General features: G+C 38.4%; 3 protein-coding genes across 3 annotated transcripts in view; all 3 read right to left on the bottom strand.

The window, feature by feature from the left end:
• LOC6576229 overlaps nt 1-22,622 on the bottom strand; it is a 55,365-nt gene that overhangs the window by 16,152 nt on the left and 16,591 nt on the right.
• On the bottom strand, nt 12,226-13,884 carry LOC6576228. The gene has a single exon (XM_032729366.2). The coding sequence runs from the start codon at nt 13,827-13,829 to the stop codon at nt 12,462-12,464; it is 1,368 nt and encodes a 455-aa protein (XP_032585257.1). The 5' UTR covers nt 13,830-13,884; the 3' UTR covers nt 12,226-12,461.
• LOC116803977 lies at nt 13,854-15,561 on the bottom strand. Its single transcript, XM_032729367.2, has one exon. The coding sequence runs from the start codon at nt 15,210-15,212 to the stop codon at nt 13,998-14,000; it is 1,215 nt and encodes a 404-aa protein (XP_032585258.1). The 5' UTR covers nt 15,213-15,561; the 3' UTR covers nt 13,854-13,997.

Below are 22,622 nucleotides of genomic sequence, written 5' to 3'. Positions count from 1 at the left end.
CTGTCCATAGTGAGCTCTAATAGCTTCACGCTCTCATATCGTGTAGTCACGCACTTCCAACTGGAGCACACTTAATAATCCATTTGTACGTGTGTGTGTGTGTGTGTGTGTGTGTGTGTGTGTGTGTGTCTGTGGGCATGCTGTAAAATAGAAACTACGCCAATTCAATTTAGAGATGCCTGCCTCAAAAAATGTGCTCCACAGTTTTCCACAGAGCGACGACAATCTCGACTCGCACTTTTTCGAGGAAGTGGGTCATAAAAGCATACTCAGCATTCTTATAATTATAAGATGCTATGCATAAATACATACATACATACATACATATACCATGCATAGCAATATAGCTAGGGAGACCGCGCCCCGGGAGCAAATTCCATTAGAAGTCGAGCCTGAGTCCAACACGCACTTAGTGCCATTTCCTTTGCAAGTTTATTCGATTAACTACAATCAGAGCGACAAGGGGGCAGGGAGTTTGCTGAAACCCAGAGTTTAAGATGGGCAAGCCTCCCTGTGGGCCAAGGGGAGCGCATGTAATTGGAAATTATGGCCTTTAATGAAAGCATATATTTAAGATTCTATTGCCGCATGGCTCTTAGCACCTTTGGCCAAAAAAAACATGAGGGAAGCATGGGCGTCATATGAGTAAGCCGAAGTGCAACCACATGCAATTAACGCTCTAGGCGAGACAAACGTTGACGATGGTAACTTAATTCAATTTGTCAAGTAACCCAAAAGTTTCTCTTTAAGTATAGCTCAAGCCTCACGGCTTCATTAGAGATACCTTAAAACAGTTCACTTTACATAAGAATCAATCACAATATTAGCCTGGGGTGTTGACAAAATTAAGGTGTCTAAATATGCATTTTATAGTTAGTGGTTTATGGCTAAGATTTGAACCATTTATGGCTTAAGCAGCTGGAGGCAGATCTAGTTGAACCTCTTTGGCGGCTTACTCTTAATATATTGCTATCTGCTATATGTGTATCTCATTCTTAATTAAGTCAAACATGAGTCAGCCTGTGAATTTTTTTGTTTATTTCCACAGAGCGTTTCTATTTAGATAAGTCGTATATAAGCAACACACAAATACAGGGTGTTACGCTTATAACAGAAGTAGATATGATATATACAGTCGAGTCTCGATAATTTGTACCCTGCTAAATCAAAAATCGTGATAAATCGAATAAATTGCATATGCTTAAAAAAGTACTTCTCGATCATTTTCGATAATTTTATTAATATTTATATCGGGTCTCGACTGTATTATAAAGCCAATTATTAATATGGGGTGCAGTTTACAAATTCTATTTAAAATTTGCATAAACATTCTCATTATTATATATAATTTCTAGCTTTTTTTTTTCTTTTATGCCTTACATATATATAAACTTAAAAAATTAAAAACTTAAATTCATTTTAAGTTTTAAGTATGGGCTTTTTGCCCATATTTTCTTTTACACCCTGGACACCCTGTTTCTCTTTAGATTAATTCTCTTACGCTAGCGACCCGCGTTTATTGTGTAGGCGTACGTTGTCAAACCAGTAGCGACTTTTTACAGATACTATAATTTTTTGTTTGCTGCAGCTTTTCGTATTTAGTTTGTTTTTCATTTTCAATTATAAGTGTGAAACTGATCTTTCAATAGAGGGGAAAACTGTTTCGAGTCTCTTCTAGCCATAGATTAACCACAGTCAGCAGCTGAGGCTCTTAAGAAACTTTCTTTACGGAGCGAACTGCTTGAGACAGCTGCTGGGATTAAGATGGCTGTAATTAGCAGCCAACCGCCAAGAGCCGAAGCTAAATTCGTTGGTTTAACTCACCATATTCCGCCGAGATGGCGCACATGGGCTGATGATGGTGCTGGTGCTGATGCTGGTGTTGATGCGCGTGCGGATGGTGTGGATGCTGTGGACAGATGCCCTCGTGCGGGTGCGGCGCTATATAGTACTCCGATGGAAAGAAATCGCCTGGGTATTGAATGTATAGCGGGCCGGGAGGCAGCGGGGCCTGAACTGGCGGTCCGATGCCATTGGTGCCATTGCTGGCGCCGCTGCCCTGGCTGCCGCCAACGCCGCTGTTGCTTGACACGCTGCTAACACTGCTGGCCGAAGAGTCACCCGAGCTGCCATTGGGCGAGATGCCACCGTGTCCATTCTCATGGGGCTGCTGCTGCTGCTGCTGCTGCTGCTGCTGTTGATGCGCTGCCGCTGGGTTTGGTGGCCCTTGATGTATGCCATTGTTGGAGGGCGGCGGCGGCGGTGGGGGCTGCAGCATATGATGATGATGTTGCATAGCTGCTAGCAGGGCCAGCTGCTGCTGGTGCTGCTGCTGCTGCTGCGGATGATGTAACGCACACACTGGTGGCACTATTTGGGCACCCTGTGGCGGTGTCGCCGTTTGCTGCAGCAATGGCGGCGACGACGGCAGCGGACAATTGTTTGAACTGCTGTCCGAGGACGAGTGCTGTTGCTGTTGCTGCTGCTGTTGCTGATGTGGTTGCTGCTGCTGCTGCTGCTGGTGCAACTGCAACGCTGGCGCCACCAGCTGTGGTGCCGCTTGCGGTGCCGCGACCGGTGTATTCTGCACCATTACAATATTAGCAACTGGCGGCGAGGCGGACTTGAATGCGCTATTCAGGCTCGTCGTGGACGATGCTGCGGATGAATATCTGCCCGCATTGTGGCTGCCGATGTTGTTGTGAATTGAGTTATTGTTGCTGCTGCTGGTGGTGCTGCTGCTGTTGCTGCTGCTATCGCTTATGTTACTGGTACTTTGTTGCTCGATAACATTAAGTCGCACCATGCTAGGAGCTGTAGTATCGTCAACCGTTTCTCTCCTCCTTCCAGTTGTGTGGTTCGACGCACTTTAATAGTTGATTCAATTTATTAGAACATGCTTTTCAAGCATGGCCTAAACAATTTTTATTGGCGTTACGTTTAGCTTTATCTGAAATAAAATATTGTAAGAAAATGGCGAAAAGATTTGGATTCAATCAATTAAAAACTGACTCCAAAGCTTCAGTCGGCTTTACTGATTTGCGTTTGCTGCTTCTGTTTGAGTTCTTATCGAGTTGAGATCTAAGATCGATAGCAAGAATTTATTGTCTTTCTTTATATACGGAACGGAATATCAATATTCAATATGTTTCGGAAACTAACACATTAATGGTAATCCAAGCTTATAGGAGTGTATATATACTAGTCGTTAAGATTTTAGTTGTTTTTTATTTATTTATTTATTTTTTTTATTTATTATTTATTATTTTATTATTTTTTAAATATTTTTTTTATTTAATTTTTAAATTATTTGTTTATTTACTTTTTTAACCAAATTACCAAGTTGTAGAAATGAAAGTTCGTTTTACTAAACATTTTTATTAAATATACTACATAGGGCTTATTAAAATATACCATATAATAATCATCTAGCATCTGCTAGATGATGTAACTAAAGTTTTTAAATTGTATCATATATACCTATAGTGCCAAGATTTTAACTATTTGTATTTAATATACACAACTTGTTTTCAAACACAATAAATTCCGGGAACAACTTTCACAGCCAATCACAAAGTTTTACACATTTAATCAGCAAAATAGTTTACATTGTTAACACTTGTTAACAAGGTCTGAAAGTTTTTATTTGCAGCCGGAGCAACTTTAAATTTAGTTGGAAAAACTCCATATTAGAAATCAATGAATATTTAAAACAATTACGAAAATTTACCAAGCGATTCATTGTAAATAGAAAATGTAAAAAAAAAAAAAACTGATGCCATGTTTACGATTTGTAGATAACCAAAAACGTACCCTATGAACTTTCGATAGTCTCTGTTGACTTTTTGACTTGTTTTTTCTATGCCAATAAAGGGTATGTTAATCTTTTGTGTTTTGGATTGCAACATTGTCTTGCATGCCTTGCCTTTCCAGGGATTCCCTTTAGCCCACACACACACACACACACACACTCAGACTCAACCTCTTTTTGTCTGTGACGAAATGTGATGCCTTTGTTGTATGTTGGTGGCAACTGCAACCACTAAATAGTCTCTTACTATGTTGATGCTTCTCTTTTTCGTTTTTGTTTTTATTTTGCCGTTAATGCAGCTTTTATTTAATGGGCTTCTTTTGTAATTTTCGTACATTCTACCCTGTTGTTGCACTTATCGCACCTCCTAAAGTGTCGTGGGCAGTTTTTCGACAGAGGTGTTGGTCGATTGGTATTATATAACCAGCTATACAGTTCATTGAACCATCTCAAAGCCAACTAATTACCACTGGCTGTCACATTTTTGTATTGGATGAAATTGTATTCTGTTAAAGCAGTGTTACATAGTCATCACATCAGTCATCATTCATCATTGTTCATTAGTCCTTTGTCCTCAGACATTAGCTAGCAGACATCAGTTATTAGTAAACAGCTTTCAAGTTTTTAGTTATCAGTCATACCATCAGTCATTACTCATTAGTCCTTTATCTTAAGTCATCAACTATCAATTGTCAGTCATCTGTCATCAGTCATTACTCATTAGTCCTTTATCTTAAGTCATCAACTATCAATTGTCAATCATCTGTCATCTGTCATCAGTCATTACTCATTAGTCCTTTGACTTCAGACAACTATCAGTTATCAGTTATTAGTTAATAGCTTTCAGCTCTCAGCTCTCAGTTATCAGTCATCAGTCATCAGCCCATCATTCATCAGTTATTATCCCAAGTGTCATGTTTATTCCTCTTTGGTTGATATAGTGCGTCTGCTGCAATGTCTACCTAGTCGGCATCTGAGACAGTGAGAAAAAAAAGTGTGGAAACGCTTCCACCTGTCTCAATATGTGCTCTTACGACTGTCTCAAGTGCTTCACACCTACTAACGTACCAGACAATGGGCAACACGCACCGTCGCGACATCAGCAATGACACCCCCACGTCACCTCGTTGACAACTCCACGCGGAAATTTACGCAGCTTAGCTATCGCCTTCTGTTTTCTATTAAATGCCAGACACTGCACCGTCTGGAAGAGACGCCCAGAGAGAGACCCGCTGAGACCCTGGCGCATTTGTGTCAGAAGTGTCTAGACCAGCTTTCAAGTGGAAACGTAAGCGACCAAATGAGGGGTGTGTCTCTGCCGTGCCCACACCTTAAGCGCCTTGAAAACTTCACTTGTTTTGACTGTAGCAAGGCAGAGACTCGTATATGGTATATTATCAAAAATTGAAAGAATCAATAGAAACCGGTATCCGTGTTGAGCTTTAGCATTAGCTATTGTCTAATTGCACTCTATCTATTTGTTATGAAATACTGAAAGTATTAAAGCTCTCAACCGTCGGTAAAGGTATAGAAATGTTTATTAATTTATTAACTACAAGTTGGAGTAATTAATGCTTAATATTAATCATTTTACTAACTAGGATTTGAGCTACTTACAAAGGGAACTAAAGGTGTAAATTCTAATGCTCAAATTGAATTAATGTAACAGATTGTTGTAATTCCTTTTTTCATTTATTCGTATTTAATGGCACAGTAAAAGTTATCAGAAATCAAAAAGTTACAAATCAACTTTAGAATTCTGGGAATCATTTCTTTCTTAAGTCTTCAAAAAAGGTCAAGCATTGTAAAAGGAAGATGAAAAAAAAGAAGAAAATAGAAAGCTTCTATTGTTCAAGAATAATAATTAGGTCATTTAACGCTCAGCCGCATTATGTATATGAAATGAAACATTCAGCCAAACTGCTGTTATTATTTTTTATTTGTAATCAATCTGTAATTATTATTATTATTATTTTTATATGCATATATATATCTTTTTTTGAGATACCTGTAGGAATCTAATTTTTGTGTTGCTGCGACCGCAAACGGAAACCAAAGTGAAGCATCAACCGCAGCAACTGCAACAACAGCCAGAGGCAATTTCCTAACGGCAAATTTCTAACATTTACCTAGTTACCGTTAATAGACATGTTGGCCAAGTTGAGTGAGAGCCGACGCGACCAAGACATAAATAAGTACTAAGAAAAGAAGAAGCACAGCACAGAGAGAGATAGAGACAGCGTGGAGAACGAACGAGAGACGGCAATGATGTTGATGATGATGATGATGATGATGATGATGATGGCGCACATTTCTCAGCTTTCTTTACGCTGCACTTGAGTACATCAGCTTCGACGACAAGCGAAGTCTCTAGAAATTGCCAACATGGCACAACAGCAACTGCAATTGTTGCATTGTTGCATAGATGTGCCTCTGCTTTGTTTGTCTCTCATTGTGCTCGTTTTAGTTGACCAAATTAGCGGAGAGGGCAGAAGGCGCTGACGCTGACTTTGGTTAAAATGCTTCTTCTTTTGCGACTTGAGCAACCCACCTGCCTCGGCTCACAGCTATTAACTGATCAATAATTTGCGGTTTCACACTGACAACAAGTCGCCGCTGTAGTCACTCACTCACTCACTCAATCAGTCAGTCAGTCGGCTAAATGCAACATGTTGCAACATCACAACAATCAGAGTTAATTGCATAAGCAAACCATTGGCAAGTCTCAAAAGTTGTAATTTTGATACAATTACAATTTTCTATATAAAACAGTTGCATCTGCTCTACTCCACTTCTGACTGCCAAAATCTACTAACTAGGGGAATGCAAGAGACACAGAGAGAAAGAGAGAGAGGGGGAGAGACAGAGCGAGCAAGCGAGAGCGCCCAACTTATCTAAATAGTTAATATCGGTTTTGGCATTTCTGGTTATTGTTCAGTTTTTATAGTCGTTTGTCGGTTACATAATCCAGCTTTGGGCACATAACAATGCAAAAAAAACACACACACACACACACACAAAAACTCTGTGGCTAATTACAGAGGTATTGCATAAGCTCATTCAACAACAGTTGTATGTTTATATTAAAAGAAAACAAAAAACAAAAACAACAGAAATTAGTTAGCGCATGAATTTACTGCGCGCATGCCTTTATATAAAGTTGTTTTGATGCAGCTCTATTAAAATGTCCAAAAGACAAGCATTCCCTTCACAGGGAGATATACATACGTATAATCATCATTGGTAATTATTTCAGCTATATAATTAGTATTGTTTTCAGTTTTACCACACTTTTTCTATTTGAAAGAAAAAGATTCTTATTAAAAGTTTGGGCATGGGTAAAGGCAGAAGTGGTGCAATAAATTTAAAAACAATATATCGATAGCAAATAAAGATTATCTATATAAATAACCTTATCTCGATTTTATTGCAACCAAAAAATAAATGTGTTTCTCTTGCTGTTCTAGTTTAGAATGTCTCAAAGTAATAAGGAAATGCTAGTTTAGGATTCAGATATAAAATTACATCATTGGCCCAATTAGCAGATAAAAGATTTAGTGTTATGCATCACAATTTCACTGTAACTATATGCAATACAAAATGATATATGTATTTCCCGTACAGTTGTGTATTTAAAACAATTAAAATTGATAAGAGAATGTCTCATATGTTGATAAACATTTCACTTTTTTTGTTTATCAGTACAATGCTATCTAGCAATTCTTAGAACATAACAATTAACAACTTATAGCAAGTATTAACTTAAATTAAACACTATAAAACAAAAGCTTAAATAGTCGCAAAGATAATATTTAAAGCTCAATTTGAATTAATATTTGGAAATTTGTGTTTGATAGATATAAAAGTCAAAGTATTTTTTAAGTAGCTTTAGATTAAGCTGTAGATAATTTATCATTTACAACTATTGCTACTATTAGTCCATCTTTTCTTTCATTCTACAAAACTTCCCTTATACATTGCACTGCATATCTCCCTTCCCATCCCCTTCCAACTCCCCTCTCATTGCTCAACAAATACTCAAATATATCAATACAAATTCAGATATTTTTTTGACAACGAGCGGATACAGAAGTTTAACCACTGTGTCAAATGTCGTAAAGTCTAAAATGTATTTCGATTGTTGGCGACGACAAGCAGGAAAAAAAAAAAAAAAGAAAAACTTATCTCATAAATGCAGCAATTATGTTGTTGAAAACACACAAAGCATAACCAGAAACAAAATGGAACTAAAGAATTTGAGAATTTATATAGAATTTTATCAGTCACTCTAGACTCTAGTTAACCGTTAGTGAATCTTATTAACTGTACACTATGATAATTAATATTCTTATTAACCAATTGCTCTGAGTGTCTGAATAATAATTTATCTTTTAATGATTAAGGATTAGGACTTATATCATTTATGGTCGAACTGAATTATCAACTCTGAACACGCAATTCATATCATATGAACGTTAAGAGTGCGTGATGTTTGTCTTAATATAAAAATGACAAATAAAGCATTAGAAAAAGTCGTTGACATTAAATGGAAATGGCTGCATTAAACTGTTTTATTCAGTCACGACTGATTTGAGATCAGTTCGCAGCCAGCTCAAGGCCCATAAAACAGACAATTTGTTTTATGCATTATACACTACTTCAGTTCAAAGATGAGAAGAGATTTATTTAATACATATAATTTTAATAAATTATATTAAATGTAAAGATATAAAGTTAAGAATTACGAATTGAACTCGTCTGGACAAGAGATGTGACAAATGTTTCATAGATGGATGGTTCATAGTCCAGTCGATGGGATTTCTCTCATTCGCTTGTGACTCTTTAATGGCGGCGCCTTTGTGCGCATTCCTACATACACTTAGATATCAATGTATGATTATGTGTATTTGTGTATTTGTGTTGTCGACTTGACAACAGTAAAAAGAACTGAAATGCTGGCTGCTGGCTGCTCACTGCTAGCTGATGCCTGCTGGCTGTTGGCTGTTGGCTGCTCTGCCATTTTGCCATTTTGCTCGGCCTAACGCACGAGCCCCATTCCACAGCAGAGCTAAACACAATGGTCTCGGGCCAACTCGGTGCCAGAACGGACATTTCCCAACAACAATGGATAAAAATTTTCGGTAGCTGATGCCAAGAAAAAATGCCAACAGCATTCGAAAGGCTGGAGCGGAAGAGATTTGACAGCATACGCAACATGGCCGAAAAATGAGTGGCGACCAAGACCAAGTCTAAAGCTGACATAGGGCAGGGCATGGCAGGACATGGCATGGCAAACATGGTGGCGCATCATCGGGGCGCACATGTCGTATGAGTCGTCACTCATACGACAGGGCAGCCCAAAAGCAAAGGCAACAGCAGCGACAGCAGCGACAGCAGCGACAGCAGCAACGGCATCGGGAGTCAACGGCATAAGCGCCCCAAAACAGATTTGATAGTTTTTATTGATTTAAGTGGATACGGCCTAACATGCAAACAGACTCTGCGAAAAGAAATATGTAAAGAGTGTATAGCTACGAGACAAGCGGGCAAACATCGTCGCGTTTTCTCGTCTTTTTTCTGTCTGTCTGTTTTGTCTTTTTTGGCAAATGTCGCGGCCCGAACAAATGAGCATTAAACAAATACGAAGTCTCTGCCTTCGGAGCTCTCAAGCTGTTTGTGGTGTGAATCAGTTGAGCGATAGATGGCTCGAACAGTGGGCACTTCACTCAGTTTTTGCAGCAAAATACAAAGCTGGACTTGAAAGGAATTTCAATAGAAATTGTTCAAGCTTTGAGTTAAATATGTACACAGGGTGCTGCGGGCACAGGGTGTTTTAAGATATAGCTAAAATAAATATTTTCATTTTATAATTTATAACATATACAATTATTTATACATATGCATATATTGTGCTTATCAAGTTTATCTAAAATTCGACAATTACTCATAAAACTAACGAAATGAAAAGGTCCCCAAGTCGCCGCATGAATATTGCTTAAGTTTCAAGCAAATACAAAAGGAAATCTCTACACAGATTAACCTAATCACATATGTTTCTAAATGCGCAATAATTATGCCACATCTCGATCGTCGAGTCGCTCAAACAACAAATATATGTATGTAAAGAGCTCTTGTCTAGAGTTTCATTTGATCTAAATATAAAATAATCGGTATGGTATTATAGATTATACATTCCATTTAAGTAAAATGAACCAATAAAATTTCAGGGTTTGTTTTTGTTCTTGGAAACACATATGAGAATAAATTTTGGTTTAAGTATGATAATTTATGGGACCACCGACTCATTCTGTTCTAAAGCTGTGAAAAATATTCTTTGTCTTTAATTCAACGTAATCCTAATTGGCATATATAATTAACCTAATTCTGTAATGGAGCTGTGATGGTATTAAATACCTTTGAATATATAAAATATAAAAGATCCCTAAACCCCTGCCCTCTCATTCTTTTATAACAAATCACAAAGAGAACACAAGTGAAGTTATTTGTTTTATAGATATTATTTGGTGAGATTTTTACATAAGTATTATGTTATTTACCACGGACTGGTTTTTTTGCTGAGGTGGCCTTGAAAGCTACAGTGGGCGATTCTTCAGGCTTCTCAAAAAGTCTTTTATAGTTAAATGGTTGAAGCAATGGTGTGCCTTTCTTTTGAACTTCAGCCTTGCCAAACATATCAAGAGAAATGATCGATGGGTGATCTTTAACCCCATATATACTTCCCACCGATTGCTGCATCCTGGCTAGTTGGAGCTGTGCCTCAAGAGATGCTCGCTTATGCTTATGTATATTTGCACGTCCAACTCTAATTCCTTCGAGCAATCGCTCTTGTATGGGATGTCGACGGATCCAAGTCCACGGTTTTGTATCATCAAATGGTTCATGTATTAGCACTGGTAGCATCAAGCCCAGGTATTTCCGGCCGGCTCCTCTGAAAGGCTTCTTCTTTGGTGGTGGCTTCTTCTTCATCAACGGCTGATTATTTTCCACAACATTTGAGTACAAATTTGAAATCTCAGCGATGCTTTTCCTATTATCGCGACCTTTGCCGCCTTTGTTTTTAGCGTTTTTACCTACACCGCCATCGTCATTATCACCAGCGTTGTTTTTCTTTCTATTTTTATTCCCAGTTCCATCGTCACTTCCATCATCACTTCCATCTTGACTTCCTCTTCTATTTCCATTGCCATCGCCATTTGTATTTTTATTCTTATTTTTATCCCTTTCCTCACCATATCCATTATTTTCATTACTGTTATTTCCATCTCTGTCTGTATCTGCATCTGTATCATTAATACCATCGTCACCCGATCTGCCATTCACATCATCATTACGCGAATCATCACCAAACCTAAACGTCGGATTCTCCAAAAAGTTTGCCAAATCTGCATTGCCATTCTTTCCACTTTTAAAAAAGTCCTTGCACGTTGTCCCCTTCCTGCTGCTAAACATTTCATACTCTGGTCTTTTACTCGGTGGCTTGTCTACCTCGCAGGGTAAATTCAAAAAATGATCCAATATCGAAACCACTAACTGATGAACATATGGATGAAAGGATGGATGAAGATTGCCCCGGCGATCGTAAATGCCATCGTAGAGTAAACAAGTGTATGGCCGAACGAACGGCACCCGGCAATGAGTCCAGCGAGAGCATTTCGGATTAATTATCTCGCCAAATTTTTTCATAGTTAACTCAAACATAAAGCTGCTCACTTCTTGCAGCGGCTTTTGTACTATACTAGCAAGGTTTTTTAATACGCTCGCATTCCGTTGACTCCATCGCCGCTCCTCCGAGTTCCAATGTGGACTGAGCCGCTTACAATTCTTAGCAGTGTCCGACTCCCTTTCACAGTTCAGCAAACGCAGCAATTCGCTGACTGGCTGCCCGCAGAAAGGGGAGCAGAATATCGGCATCGAAATTGAATTTATACTCGTCTGTACCTTTAAAATTTAATTTTACAACTGAAGCTCAGCCCGAATTCGAGGCATTAGGTAAATGTCATGTTACTTTAAACGCCTACTGCCAATAGCAGAGAATATTTCTTGAATATCTCGTATCTTAAGTTTTCCGCTTAACTCTGGAATTTGAATCGGCTTGCAATTTAACAAAAATCGGCAACACTTTTCTAAGATTTTTATATTTGGGATCTTCTTCAGAAATATCCCAAATATACCGTTGCGATGACTCTTGTCATAAGAAAACGGGGAAAAGTCCGAGATACGGAACGGAGTTTTTCGCTATGAGACCAATGCTAGAACTGACAATGATGAGATACCTCTATTTTTATACCAAAGTCAAACTTTGCTTTATTTAGTTTTCAATCCTTAAAAGGATCGTTTTTGTCCTTTCATAAAATATTTCCAGTTATAAACCCTAAATAAAAACAATTTTTCAATAATGTTTTGAACTTTTATTTGAACAATTATGATTTTCTAAAGTCGTAGTTGCATTAAAATCAAATTTTTGATTAGTCAAGATGGGTGTACTATAGTGGGTTAAACCTTTGCATAATACGGACTAGTGCGTCGTTTCAGTAAGATTACATTCACTATATGCTTCGCACTATAAATATAAATCAAAATTTGCCTACGTGAATATCCGTGCGTATTTCGAGAGCTCGTCATCTTTTTATTATTTAGCTTTCTGTCCTGCTTTTATTTGACTCTTATTGCGGCGTGACATATTGGCAACGTCATTCCTCTCCAACAGTTTTTTATAGTTAAAAGGTTTAACCAAAGGCGGGGCTTTCTTTGGTCTTTCGCCCTTGCCAAACAAGTCATATGAAATGATCGATGGATGATCCTTAACCCCATACAAACTTCGGACTGAGTTCCTTTGTTTCGCTTTTATGTATTGTACCTCGAGAGTTTCACGCTTATACTTGTGTATCTTGGCACGTCCTAATGTAGTTCCTTCAAGCACCCGTTCTTGTATAGGATGGCGACGGATCCAGGTCCACGGTTTTGTATCATCAAATGGCTCATGCATTAACACTGGTAAGATCACTCCCATGTATTGCCGTCCGGCTCCTCTGAAAGGTCTTCTTTTAGGTGGTTTTGGTTTTTTCTTAACTATGCGTTTTGTCTCCACTATACTTGAGTACAAGTCAGAAATATCAGCGATGTTTTTCTTCATTTTAGCGCCATCGTCGCCACCAACACCACCACCATCATCATCCTCATCACTATCGCTATCTTCACCTTGTCCCTTACCACCTTTCCCACCTTTGCCATCTTTACCAGCTCTACCTTTACCATCATCGTCACCATACCTGCCACCTCCAAACTCATCGTCAAACGCGGAATTATTCAAAAAGTCGTTTAAGTCTGCCAAATCAGCATCATCAAAACCATCATCATCGTCATCATCACCCTCACCACCGCCACCTCCTCCTCCACCACCACCACCACCACCACCACCACCAGCACCACCAGAGCCACCTTTACCGCCTCTTCCGCCCCTCCCGAATCTCTTTCCACGCTTCCTGCGCGGTTTAAAAAAGTCCTTGCACGTTGTCCCCTTCCTGCTGATAAACATTTCATACTCTGGCCTTTTACTTGGTGGCTTTTCCACTGCGCAAGGTAAATTCAAATAGTGACGCAATATTGCAACAACTAAATGAAGAATATACGGATGGAAAACTGGTCGAAGATTTCCCTGACGATCGTAAATGCCATCATAGAGCGCACAAGTATCCGGCCGTACGAGCGGCACCCGGCAGTAAGTCCAGCGCGAGCATTTTGGATTAGTTATCTCGCCAAACTTTTTCATTGTTAACTCAAACATAAAGCTGCACACCTGATGTAACGGCTTACGTACTATGCCGGCCAGCTTTCTTAACATACTCCCATTGTGTAGACACCATCGCCGCTCCTCCGAGTTCCAAACTGGACTCAGCCGTTTGCATTTCTTAGCAGACTCTGTTTCCCTCTCACAGTTCAGTAAACGTAGTATTTGACTGACTGGCTGACTGCAGGAAGGGGAACAGTATATTGGCATTGAAATTAAAAATTTAAAAACGTGTGTACTTGAACAATTTTATTTTGAAACTAAAATCAGTTTCATTGGCAGCGAATACTTTGACTCTCCCCTTACACGCCTACTGCCATTGGGCAGTAGGTAGGCAGGTAGGCAATTCTATAATACTATATACAATATACTCTGGATTCAATTTAAATGTTCTGTTCTGTGCCTTATCTCATGGCTCCGCAGCAGGTCGTAATATCTATTCCAATGGATGCCACTCATCGATTCGGCTACTTTCCATGGCTCATGGTACAGCAAGAGCACACGATCACTGAACGGCATGTTCTCCTTTTTAAACTGATATAGTTTTGGCACCTGCCAGTGAACATTTGCAAACCTTTCCGGCTTTGACACAACAGCTGAGTAGAAGTTGGATATTTCTGCTGCGGCAGCGTTATCAGGTTTTGTTTCCTTTAAAGGGTCTCCCAAGTCTGCTTCAATCAAGGCATTGAGAAGTTGATCAGGATTATCTTTCATGTTTTTCTCTAGCAATAAACGCAAAAAATACTTTTGCTTCGACTTTAAAATAGCGAGATCTATGGTTCCAAGACCACGTCGCCGTCCGTTGTCATCCATCAATAATATTTCTTGCATATTGAAAAGAGAGTATCGTGCACCCTTTTTCGCTTTTGATGTATTGACTTCGACTTTGCTTGATTTGTAAGCCTTTTTAACACCGAATATACTTTTGGAATGCGGTTTGAGATTATTATGCTTGTCGATGCTTTTGACAACGCTAATGTGGCTCCTCTTCTTGGATAGTTTTTTAGTGCTCATGTTGTCATTGTTGATGTAATAGTTGTTGTTGTCCTTGATGTTGTTGTTGAGGCTGAGTCTGTTTTTGTTCAGGATAATGATCTCGCTTTTGCCGCTTTTTTTCATACAACTCAATGGCAATCTAAGTTCAGGTATTATCGACTCGGTGCCGTGCTGCATTTGTTTTTCGATCTGTGACTGTTTCTTCTCCCAATTGGAGCCCCACCGCGATATATGCTGCATCAATTGTAGAAGTTGAAAAAGACTCTTGGGATCCGATGGATGGCGAAGATTGCCCTCAAAGTCAAAGATAGTCAGGAGTTTCGTACACGCATCAGCGCTGGCGAACGGCACTTCACATTTGTTCGCAAAACCGCTTATTGGATTCAAAATCTGACTGTAGTTCTGTACCGTAATATTGTACATCAGATCGGATATCTCATCAATTGGCTTGTCCAACTTGGTTGCCAAGTGATGTGCTACATTAAGGTTGCGCGTTTGCCACTTCTCCCAGTCTTTATTGAAAGAATCTCGTGCAACGTGAGAACGATGTCCAGAGAACCTTTTATATAGCTCTTCGCCGGCCTTCAAGCTTTCCATTGCTTACATCTAAATGGCAGGTATGTACCGCCGTCACCATTATATTAAACTGTCAAAATTTGTGTATAGTTCGAATCACATTATAGATTTGTTAATAACACAAATATTTAAATTGATATTTCCGGCAATGGTTGCCCCTACGGCCATTGACCTCGCCAAAACACAAAGCAATATGATGCGTTCTGGCAGACAACAAAACATGTGTTTCCATCACACACAAAAAGAAGAAAAACAACAAATTATATATTTAGGCTAGGCCATATATGTAAGTTGCTATTAATCTCTCGTAAAATCCAGACAAATTACAATAACCAAATTAATTGCCAGTCTCTCCATCTCTCTACCTCTCGCTATCTATCTCTCTCTCTATCTACCTCTCTCTCTCTCTATCTACCTCTTTCTCTCTCTATCTACCTCTCTCTCTCTCTCTCTCTCTATCTACCTCTCTCTCTATCTCGTTTTCTTTCTCTCCCTCTTTTTTGTTCTTCTAGTTAAAACATATGTTTATTCTTTAGCCTGTCAACATGTCAAGGTGAATCAATCTTAAAATGTTCAAGTACGTACGTTGCAATTTGTAGAATGAGTAATGCTTCTAGGGAAAATAAAATATAAAATAATAAAGATACAGTACATCTACTTTAAATCACAAATTATGTTTCAGGATTCGTTATGTAGAGCCTGGATTATTCTGTTGGAAATTCAGTTCTTTCATACCCGTATTAATTTTATTTTATATATCCGCTTACATAATCTAGACTGATATGTTTACGGATTGCGATAGTCTATTGGACAACTGGCCATTCAAAAATATCTTAAAATCGATGTGATAATATTGCAACTTTTAACATAGGGTATATTTTGGTTGAGCGAAAAGCTCTCACAATTTTTTCCCAGCGTCAAAGAAAATTGATTCATATAATAAATTTTTACACATGCTGTCCGCCGATGATTCCAAAGAAAATTAACCAAAAGTGAAGAGTCGCAAACAAGGCACATCAACATAAACAACAAACAAAGCATGGAGGCAATGACGATCGGCGTGGCTAGCGAGCAGATTCGGATGGGAAGGGAAAGTGAAGGAAAGGAAAGTCAATAACCGCGCGAGCTCTCGAGCGTCAGCGTCATCTCTCGTACCACCAACAATCCATACCATTCCATTACTTACGTGTCGCTTTTGCGCTGTGATTTTTTTCAATTTTTTATTTTATTTTATTTTTTTTTTTTTTTTGGGTTTTGAGCCTAAACAAACACGCAACTGTGCTGAAAGTATTTGGTTTGTAGTTCACTGACACTTCAAAATGCAAGAAAATTACTAAAATCATATGATCTGTGGAAGCAAAGAAGTTCAAACATCAAAAAAATATCCTTACTAAGTATAGAGCTCTCCCTCTCTCCTACGTCTCCCTCTCTCTCTCTCTCTCTCTCACTCTCTGCAAATTCAAGTTAGAATTCTTCGCGAAACTCTTTTCTACACACACCACATATAGTATGTACATACGATAAAAAGCCTACAGAAATCATCTCAACCAGACCGTAAAACAATAATTACAAAATTGCATGTATTTTTCTCTGGGTAACATGAACAATAACTACAACAACAATCAATTTGAGGAACACTCATCTAAATCTAAACGTAGATAAAAAAAAAATAAAAATAATGTTGACATGACAATTTAAAGAGGGGGAATTTTCTCTGTACATTTGGATCTTAAAAAAAAAAAAAAAAAAAAAAAAGATTTTGCCTCCAAATAATAAATAAATTAATTAATAATTTATTTAATAATTCGAATGCCACGTTTTAATTATATGCGGTTATCTACGAGCAACTATAGCCATTTTGTAACTTTCATCGAAGATTTCAATATTCTCTAAAATTTCTCTTAAAAGATCTTTATTTAGTAACTCTCGTAGAAGTAGCAAACACAAATGTTAACGCCGATAAATTGAATTTCTTAAATAATTTTGCTATACTTACAATTGGCGAAAGTCTTAAGGCAAGCAATAATCCTCAAATGGAATATATTTTACAAATTTTAATTTGTTTATATATTTTTTGTTTTTTGTTTCAAAATTGTGACAAAGTTTGTGTTTTTAACTAATTGTACTTTATTTATTTAATAATTGTAAATTTGTATTAATTGCACTTGTTTTGTTTCATAATTATTGCATTATCGATCTTGGTTTTAATTATAATTTATAAATTGTTAATATCGCTTAGCTAAACAACGGAACAATGAACACATTGGCGATATTCAAACAACATTTGTTGTCGTCGTCGGGTTTTATTGCACTTATTAATTGCACTTTTTGTTTTATTAATTATTCGATCGCTCGATTTTTTTGAAGCTGCAAAAATTGTGAAAGCAGAGAAATATTAATCTTTATATAACCTCAATGTTGTCAGCGCGATAAATTCTATAAACAAAAGAAGACACAAATTTGTCTCGAACGCTTTCCATGCTTCTCCATTGCCTTCTTCTTCTTATTCAGCTTGGGTTCAATTTTCTATTTCACTCGCCTGTTTATGTGTGCACACGCTCGCTCTCTCCCTCTCTGTCACTCACACAATCACACACTCACACTCACACGTAGCCACACGCGGACACACTCTCACACGCTAGCAAGCACACAGCACGCACACATACACATACACGCTGACATAAATACATTTGTACATTTATATATGTGTATGTATGTATGTGAGTATATTATCAGATTCAGACACAGCGAAATTCCGCTACACCGGATATTACAATTGAAAAGAGCGGATTCGTTTTTTTTTTTTTTTTTAAATCAAAATCACCACAAAAATAATATAAATATATAAAAAAAAATATATATTGTATGTTTGACCATTTGTTGTTCATACACTTTTTTAATATGTATATATGTATATACATATACCGAATACGTTAATATCTACTATCCAAATACACAAAGAGCAGGATGTGAACTAATAACAATAACAACTTGACTTGGTTAATTTTCTTTTTGCCCTCTCGAACATGTTTTTATTCGATTAATATAAATTTTTGATGCGAATTTCATTATGCGTTATAAATTTTGATATTCCTTGATATTCGCGCACTCACTTCAATTGCTTAAACTTTTACAACAACAATCACTTATTGCAGTTTGCTCAATAGCCGTTGTTGTCACTGTTGCTGTTGTTATTGTTCTTGTTGCTTAAGTCTTTGATTGTGTGTTGAGCTAGCTAGCTAGCTGCTGTGTTGTGTGTGGCAGTGGCAGAGTAAAAACATCGAACATGACGCGCTGCCTCCGCTGCTGAAAACTCTGACAAACCGTACAGTTTGAAAGTTAGTGTCGGACTGTTCGGAATGCTGGCGTTGTTCCCTCGAACAATCACGAAACGTGCCGACGACACGATGCCAGCTAACAGCTAGCAGCGGCAATGTTGCATGGAGCGCTCGTGTTGGAACGCGCCCAGTCCGAAATATTTCTACACGACTGGAATCGAAACTGGAAGCGGAGCCGAAGTCAAAGTCGTTGTTGAGTCGCCCGCATAACCAGTGTATGGCCGGTTCGCACAGCTGAGCGCCATTTACTACTGCAATCAACCGTTAGATACATATTTATCTAAAAGATAGACCGCACGTACACTACAACAACAGCAGCAACAACAACGGAATACAAAAATAAAAATACAATAACAAAAACCAAACGAACGAACGCGCTGTCATCGTAGTAAAGGCAAAACCGGTAAAGCAGCAGCACTACATTTTGTGTGGGCGAAGAGAGCAGATCCAAAGAGCGGGCCGCGCTTCAAAAGAGACAAAGAGAAAATCTATTGCAGCCACGATTGTGGCTACGGATTTGTATTCGGGTTGCACTTGGTTTGGGTTTGATGCTGTTATTTACAGTCTTGAAGAATGCCACGAACGCAACTTATACTTTGCTTGATAAATTTATTATATGTTTTCACATGGGAAAGCGATTTCGTGGCTTGACTTTAATTTTATGTCATATTGTATAGATGTTTGTTTATGCATATGTTGCTCGCCAAACTCCCGCAGAAAACATTTCGCTTTTACAACTAATTAAATTTATGTAGCGAGAAAAAAAATAATAACAAAAGTCAGATAACCCCAAGAGGTCATAAACCGAAAGTGACCAAATTTTGGGAATTGTGCCGACACAGAGCATTGACTTTATCAATAATAATAATAACTACACACCCAACCAGAAATCGAACTTAGCGATAGCATTTGAACTTTAGACCCTTGAGTTTGGCGGTTCAATTTGAATGAATAGCAAAAAAAAAAAAAAAAAAATATATATATATATATAAATAAAAAAAGGAAGAAACAAAAATGAAATAAAGCAATTATAGAGCAAAAACAGACATTTGCCTCACTACCTGACTAAGAGATACCAAGCCATTCTCATCTTCAAGCCTTAGCATACATTCGACCTTCCTTATGCACACATCGACACCAATTCGCACAGTGTATGCAGGTGTGTATGTGTGTGTGTGTGTGGGTACTTACACATATACCCTTCACCAGTCGTAAGTAGTTCATAAGGTACGCATACCCGGCTGCAGTTCGCTGGCGAATCGAACATGGCGATGGCCGCTTTTATAAGTCTATTTACTTATACATTACCTTGCGCTTGCGAATGTGTGCTTACAAAGAACCGGTTTCATGTGTGCTTTTTTATTGTCTTATACATATACATATACACATGTATGCATACAAATATATAATATATATTTATACATACATATATAGTTTTTTTTTTTGCTTGTAAGCAACGCAATGCAGGCAGGCTTTGTGGCTTTTGCTATTTGTAGAAGAGAAATATATATTTGAAATATTGCAAAGTAAATAATTAATAATAAAAGTACATTTTTGTATTTTATGTAAATTATCATTGTTGCAATAGTCTCGGCGTTGATCTTCAGCTATTCCCTCATTATCATTTAATTACAGCTTAGAGTGAACCACATTATGCTGGTAGACACACCACAAACACACAAACACACACACACACGCACACACACACATGCATATGTACTAAGGCATCAAATGAAAACGAATAATTTGATAATATTTCAGCAACATTTAATTATAGATGTGAAGTGTGTATTCTGGTTGCAGTCACTAAATCAAAATAATCATTGCAATGATTATGATGTTAAAGTTGCTCGAGCCGGCTTGACTAGGTTTTGTGGCAGCCTCGCACAGAATGGGACACTCTAATATAATTTACGACACTGCAAATGACGACGGCGACGTAAGCCCTCTGCAGTCGCACATACATACTTTTTAACAACAGCCAACAGCCAACAGCCAAGCAGCCAACCTGCAAGAAGGCCTAAAGTATCACTCGTACGCTCTCTCTCGCTCTCTCTCGCCCTCTCTGATATTGCAGTGTATCTCTCTGACTTCGCCTCTAGCTGCGAGAGAGAGAGAGAGAGATGCAGCTTTTGCATCAATGGCTCGCTGTCTGTTCGCTTGGTGTGGGAAAGAATGCAATAAAGGGAATTTCCAAGACTTGGCAACCGCATTCGTAATGTATTTTGTATCTCTTTGGATACATTTTAAATAGTTCACCATACGCTGGCTTGGCGCATAGACAATGTGCAAATGGTCGAACAACTAGACATATACACACGCACACACACATCACACATATTATATATGCATATGTTTGAGTGCAGTTGTAGTACACGAAGCGAGCGGCCAAAAACATTTGCATTAGCAACGCCAATTAATCAAAAGCAGCAAATGATTTCAATATTTTTAGCGAATACAGTGCGGCTATTGCGACAGATACATTTGTATACTTCAGATACATTTGTATCTCAAGCAGTTATCGTTGCCTAAATCAGTCAACAGACCGACATACAGCTGGAAATATCTATTGTTTCTATAGATCGTAGCATTCCAGACCTGTTACTAAAATTCTAGTCTTCGCTAACTCCAATTCCAATGACCAGGGTATAGCTGAGTAGAGAAATTGCAATCAGTTTACTATTGATTGCTAGATTTCGAGTTTTTCAAGTTTCGATCGTGATCCATTTTTCATATATCAGATATGCAACTAACTAACTGTAAAAAAAAAGAAGCGACAGGTTTCAATGAGAAAGTGCCAGAAGCCAAAAACAAGGCAGATAGGATAGTATTAGCCAAAGAGTTAAGAACTCACTTCTTTCCCCTCATGATCTATCAGTATGAGATACAATCTATCGATCAGTCTGGAAACAGTCTGGAAACTACGAATATAACTAATAGTAAATTCCATTTGCAGTCACACCTTATGTTGCCCAGGTGATTTCGCATTTAAGTGGAACAGCACAGCCTCAATGGGGCAACAAATGAAAATGCTGCAGAAATCACTTTGTCTTCGGCTCTGGCTCTGGCTCTGGCTCTGGCACTGGCTTTGGCATCAGCTCAGCTCGGCTCAGCTGCTCCAGCGATTTTGTTGTCAGCCACAAGTCATGCAAACAGGCGGCAATCGCTTGGCAAACTTTTGAAATGGCCAACAAGCCCAGCCCCACCGAGTCCCCACAACGAAATTCCACATGATGAGGGAAACCCCCCTTACTACCGCACCCCTAGATGTCGCACAGCTCCTGCCTCCTACGTCCGTCCGTCCAGCCAACGGCCACATTTTTGCAGTTGTCGAGTGGCGTTTTTCGCAACTTTTTTCTTCTTCTTTTTCTTCATCTCAATGCTGACTCTCTGACTGGTCGATAGTTGGGAGAAAACCAACTGAAGTTGAAACTTTAATCAGATGACTGTTGGGAGTGGAACAGAGAGTTGGTATCTGCTGAGTAGGGGCAACTTTACAGTTATGAAGGTTAGATATGCCATTTAACGTTTTGTATTTTTATTTTTAATTCATGAACTCGAAATTGCATAGATAAAGGTTACCACTTTAAGGTTTCTTAAAGTAAAGTTCTGAGTTATGTCTATAAATTGGAGTAATGGCATCTAAAAGATAGTTAGGATTTCAATTGTCCTTAAGATGTGAGCTCGATCTCTAAGAAAAGGGTGAATGGATATAAGTATAAGTAATACCTACATAGAAATAGTTGACCTTGACTCTACGCTTCACTATAGACAATAGTCGCCCATTCATACTCAAACACCCAACTGGAAAATTACAAGACAAAGGAAAATGCATAAAACATGAAAATGAAAGAAAGCGTAGGATAAGAAAATTAAGAAATAAAAATACTCAACAGCGAGGGTGGCTCATGAGTGACACACGGAAGCAAGTGCCATGAATTAAGGAAAGCCGCAAATTAGCTGTTGAAGCAACAAACAAAGCAGGAGAGAGAGAGCAAGAGAGAGAGAGAGAGAGAGAAAGAGAGAGGAGGATACACGAAACGTGGAGGATAGCTGGCGATGGCGATAAATGTTAACGGATCAGGCTCAACGA

Source organism: Drosophila mojavensis, unplaced genomic scaffold (assembly GCF_018153725.1).
Source record: "Drosophila mojavensis isolate 15081-1352.22 unplaced genomic scaffold, ASM1815372v1 contig_36, whole genome shotgun sequence".
Taxonomy (NCBI): domain Eukaryota; kingdom Metazoa; phylum Arthropoda; class Insecta; order Diptera; family Drosophilidae; genus Drosophila; species Drosophila mojavensis.
Note: the sequence above shows the minus strand (reverse complement) of the source record. Positions and strands in the feature narration are given on the sequence as shown.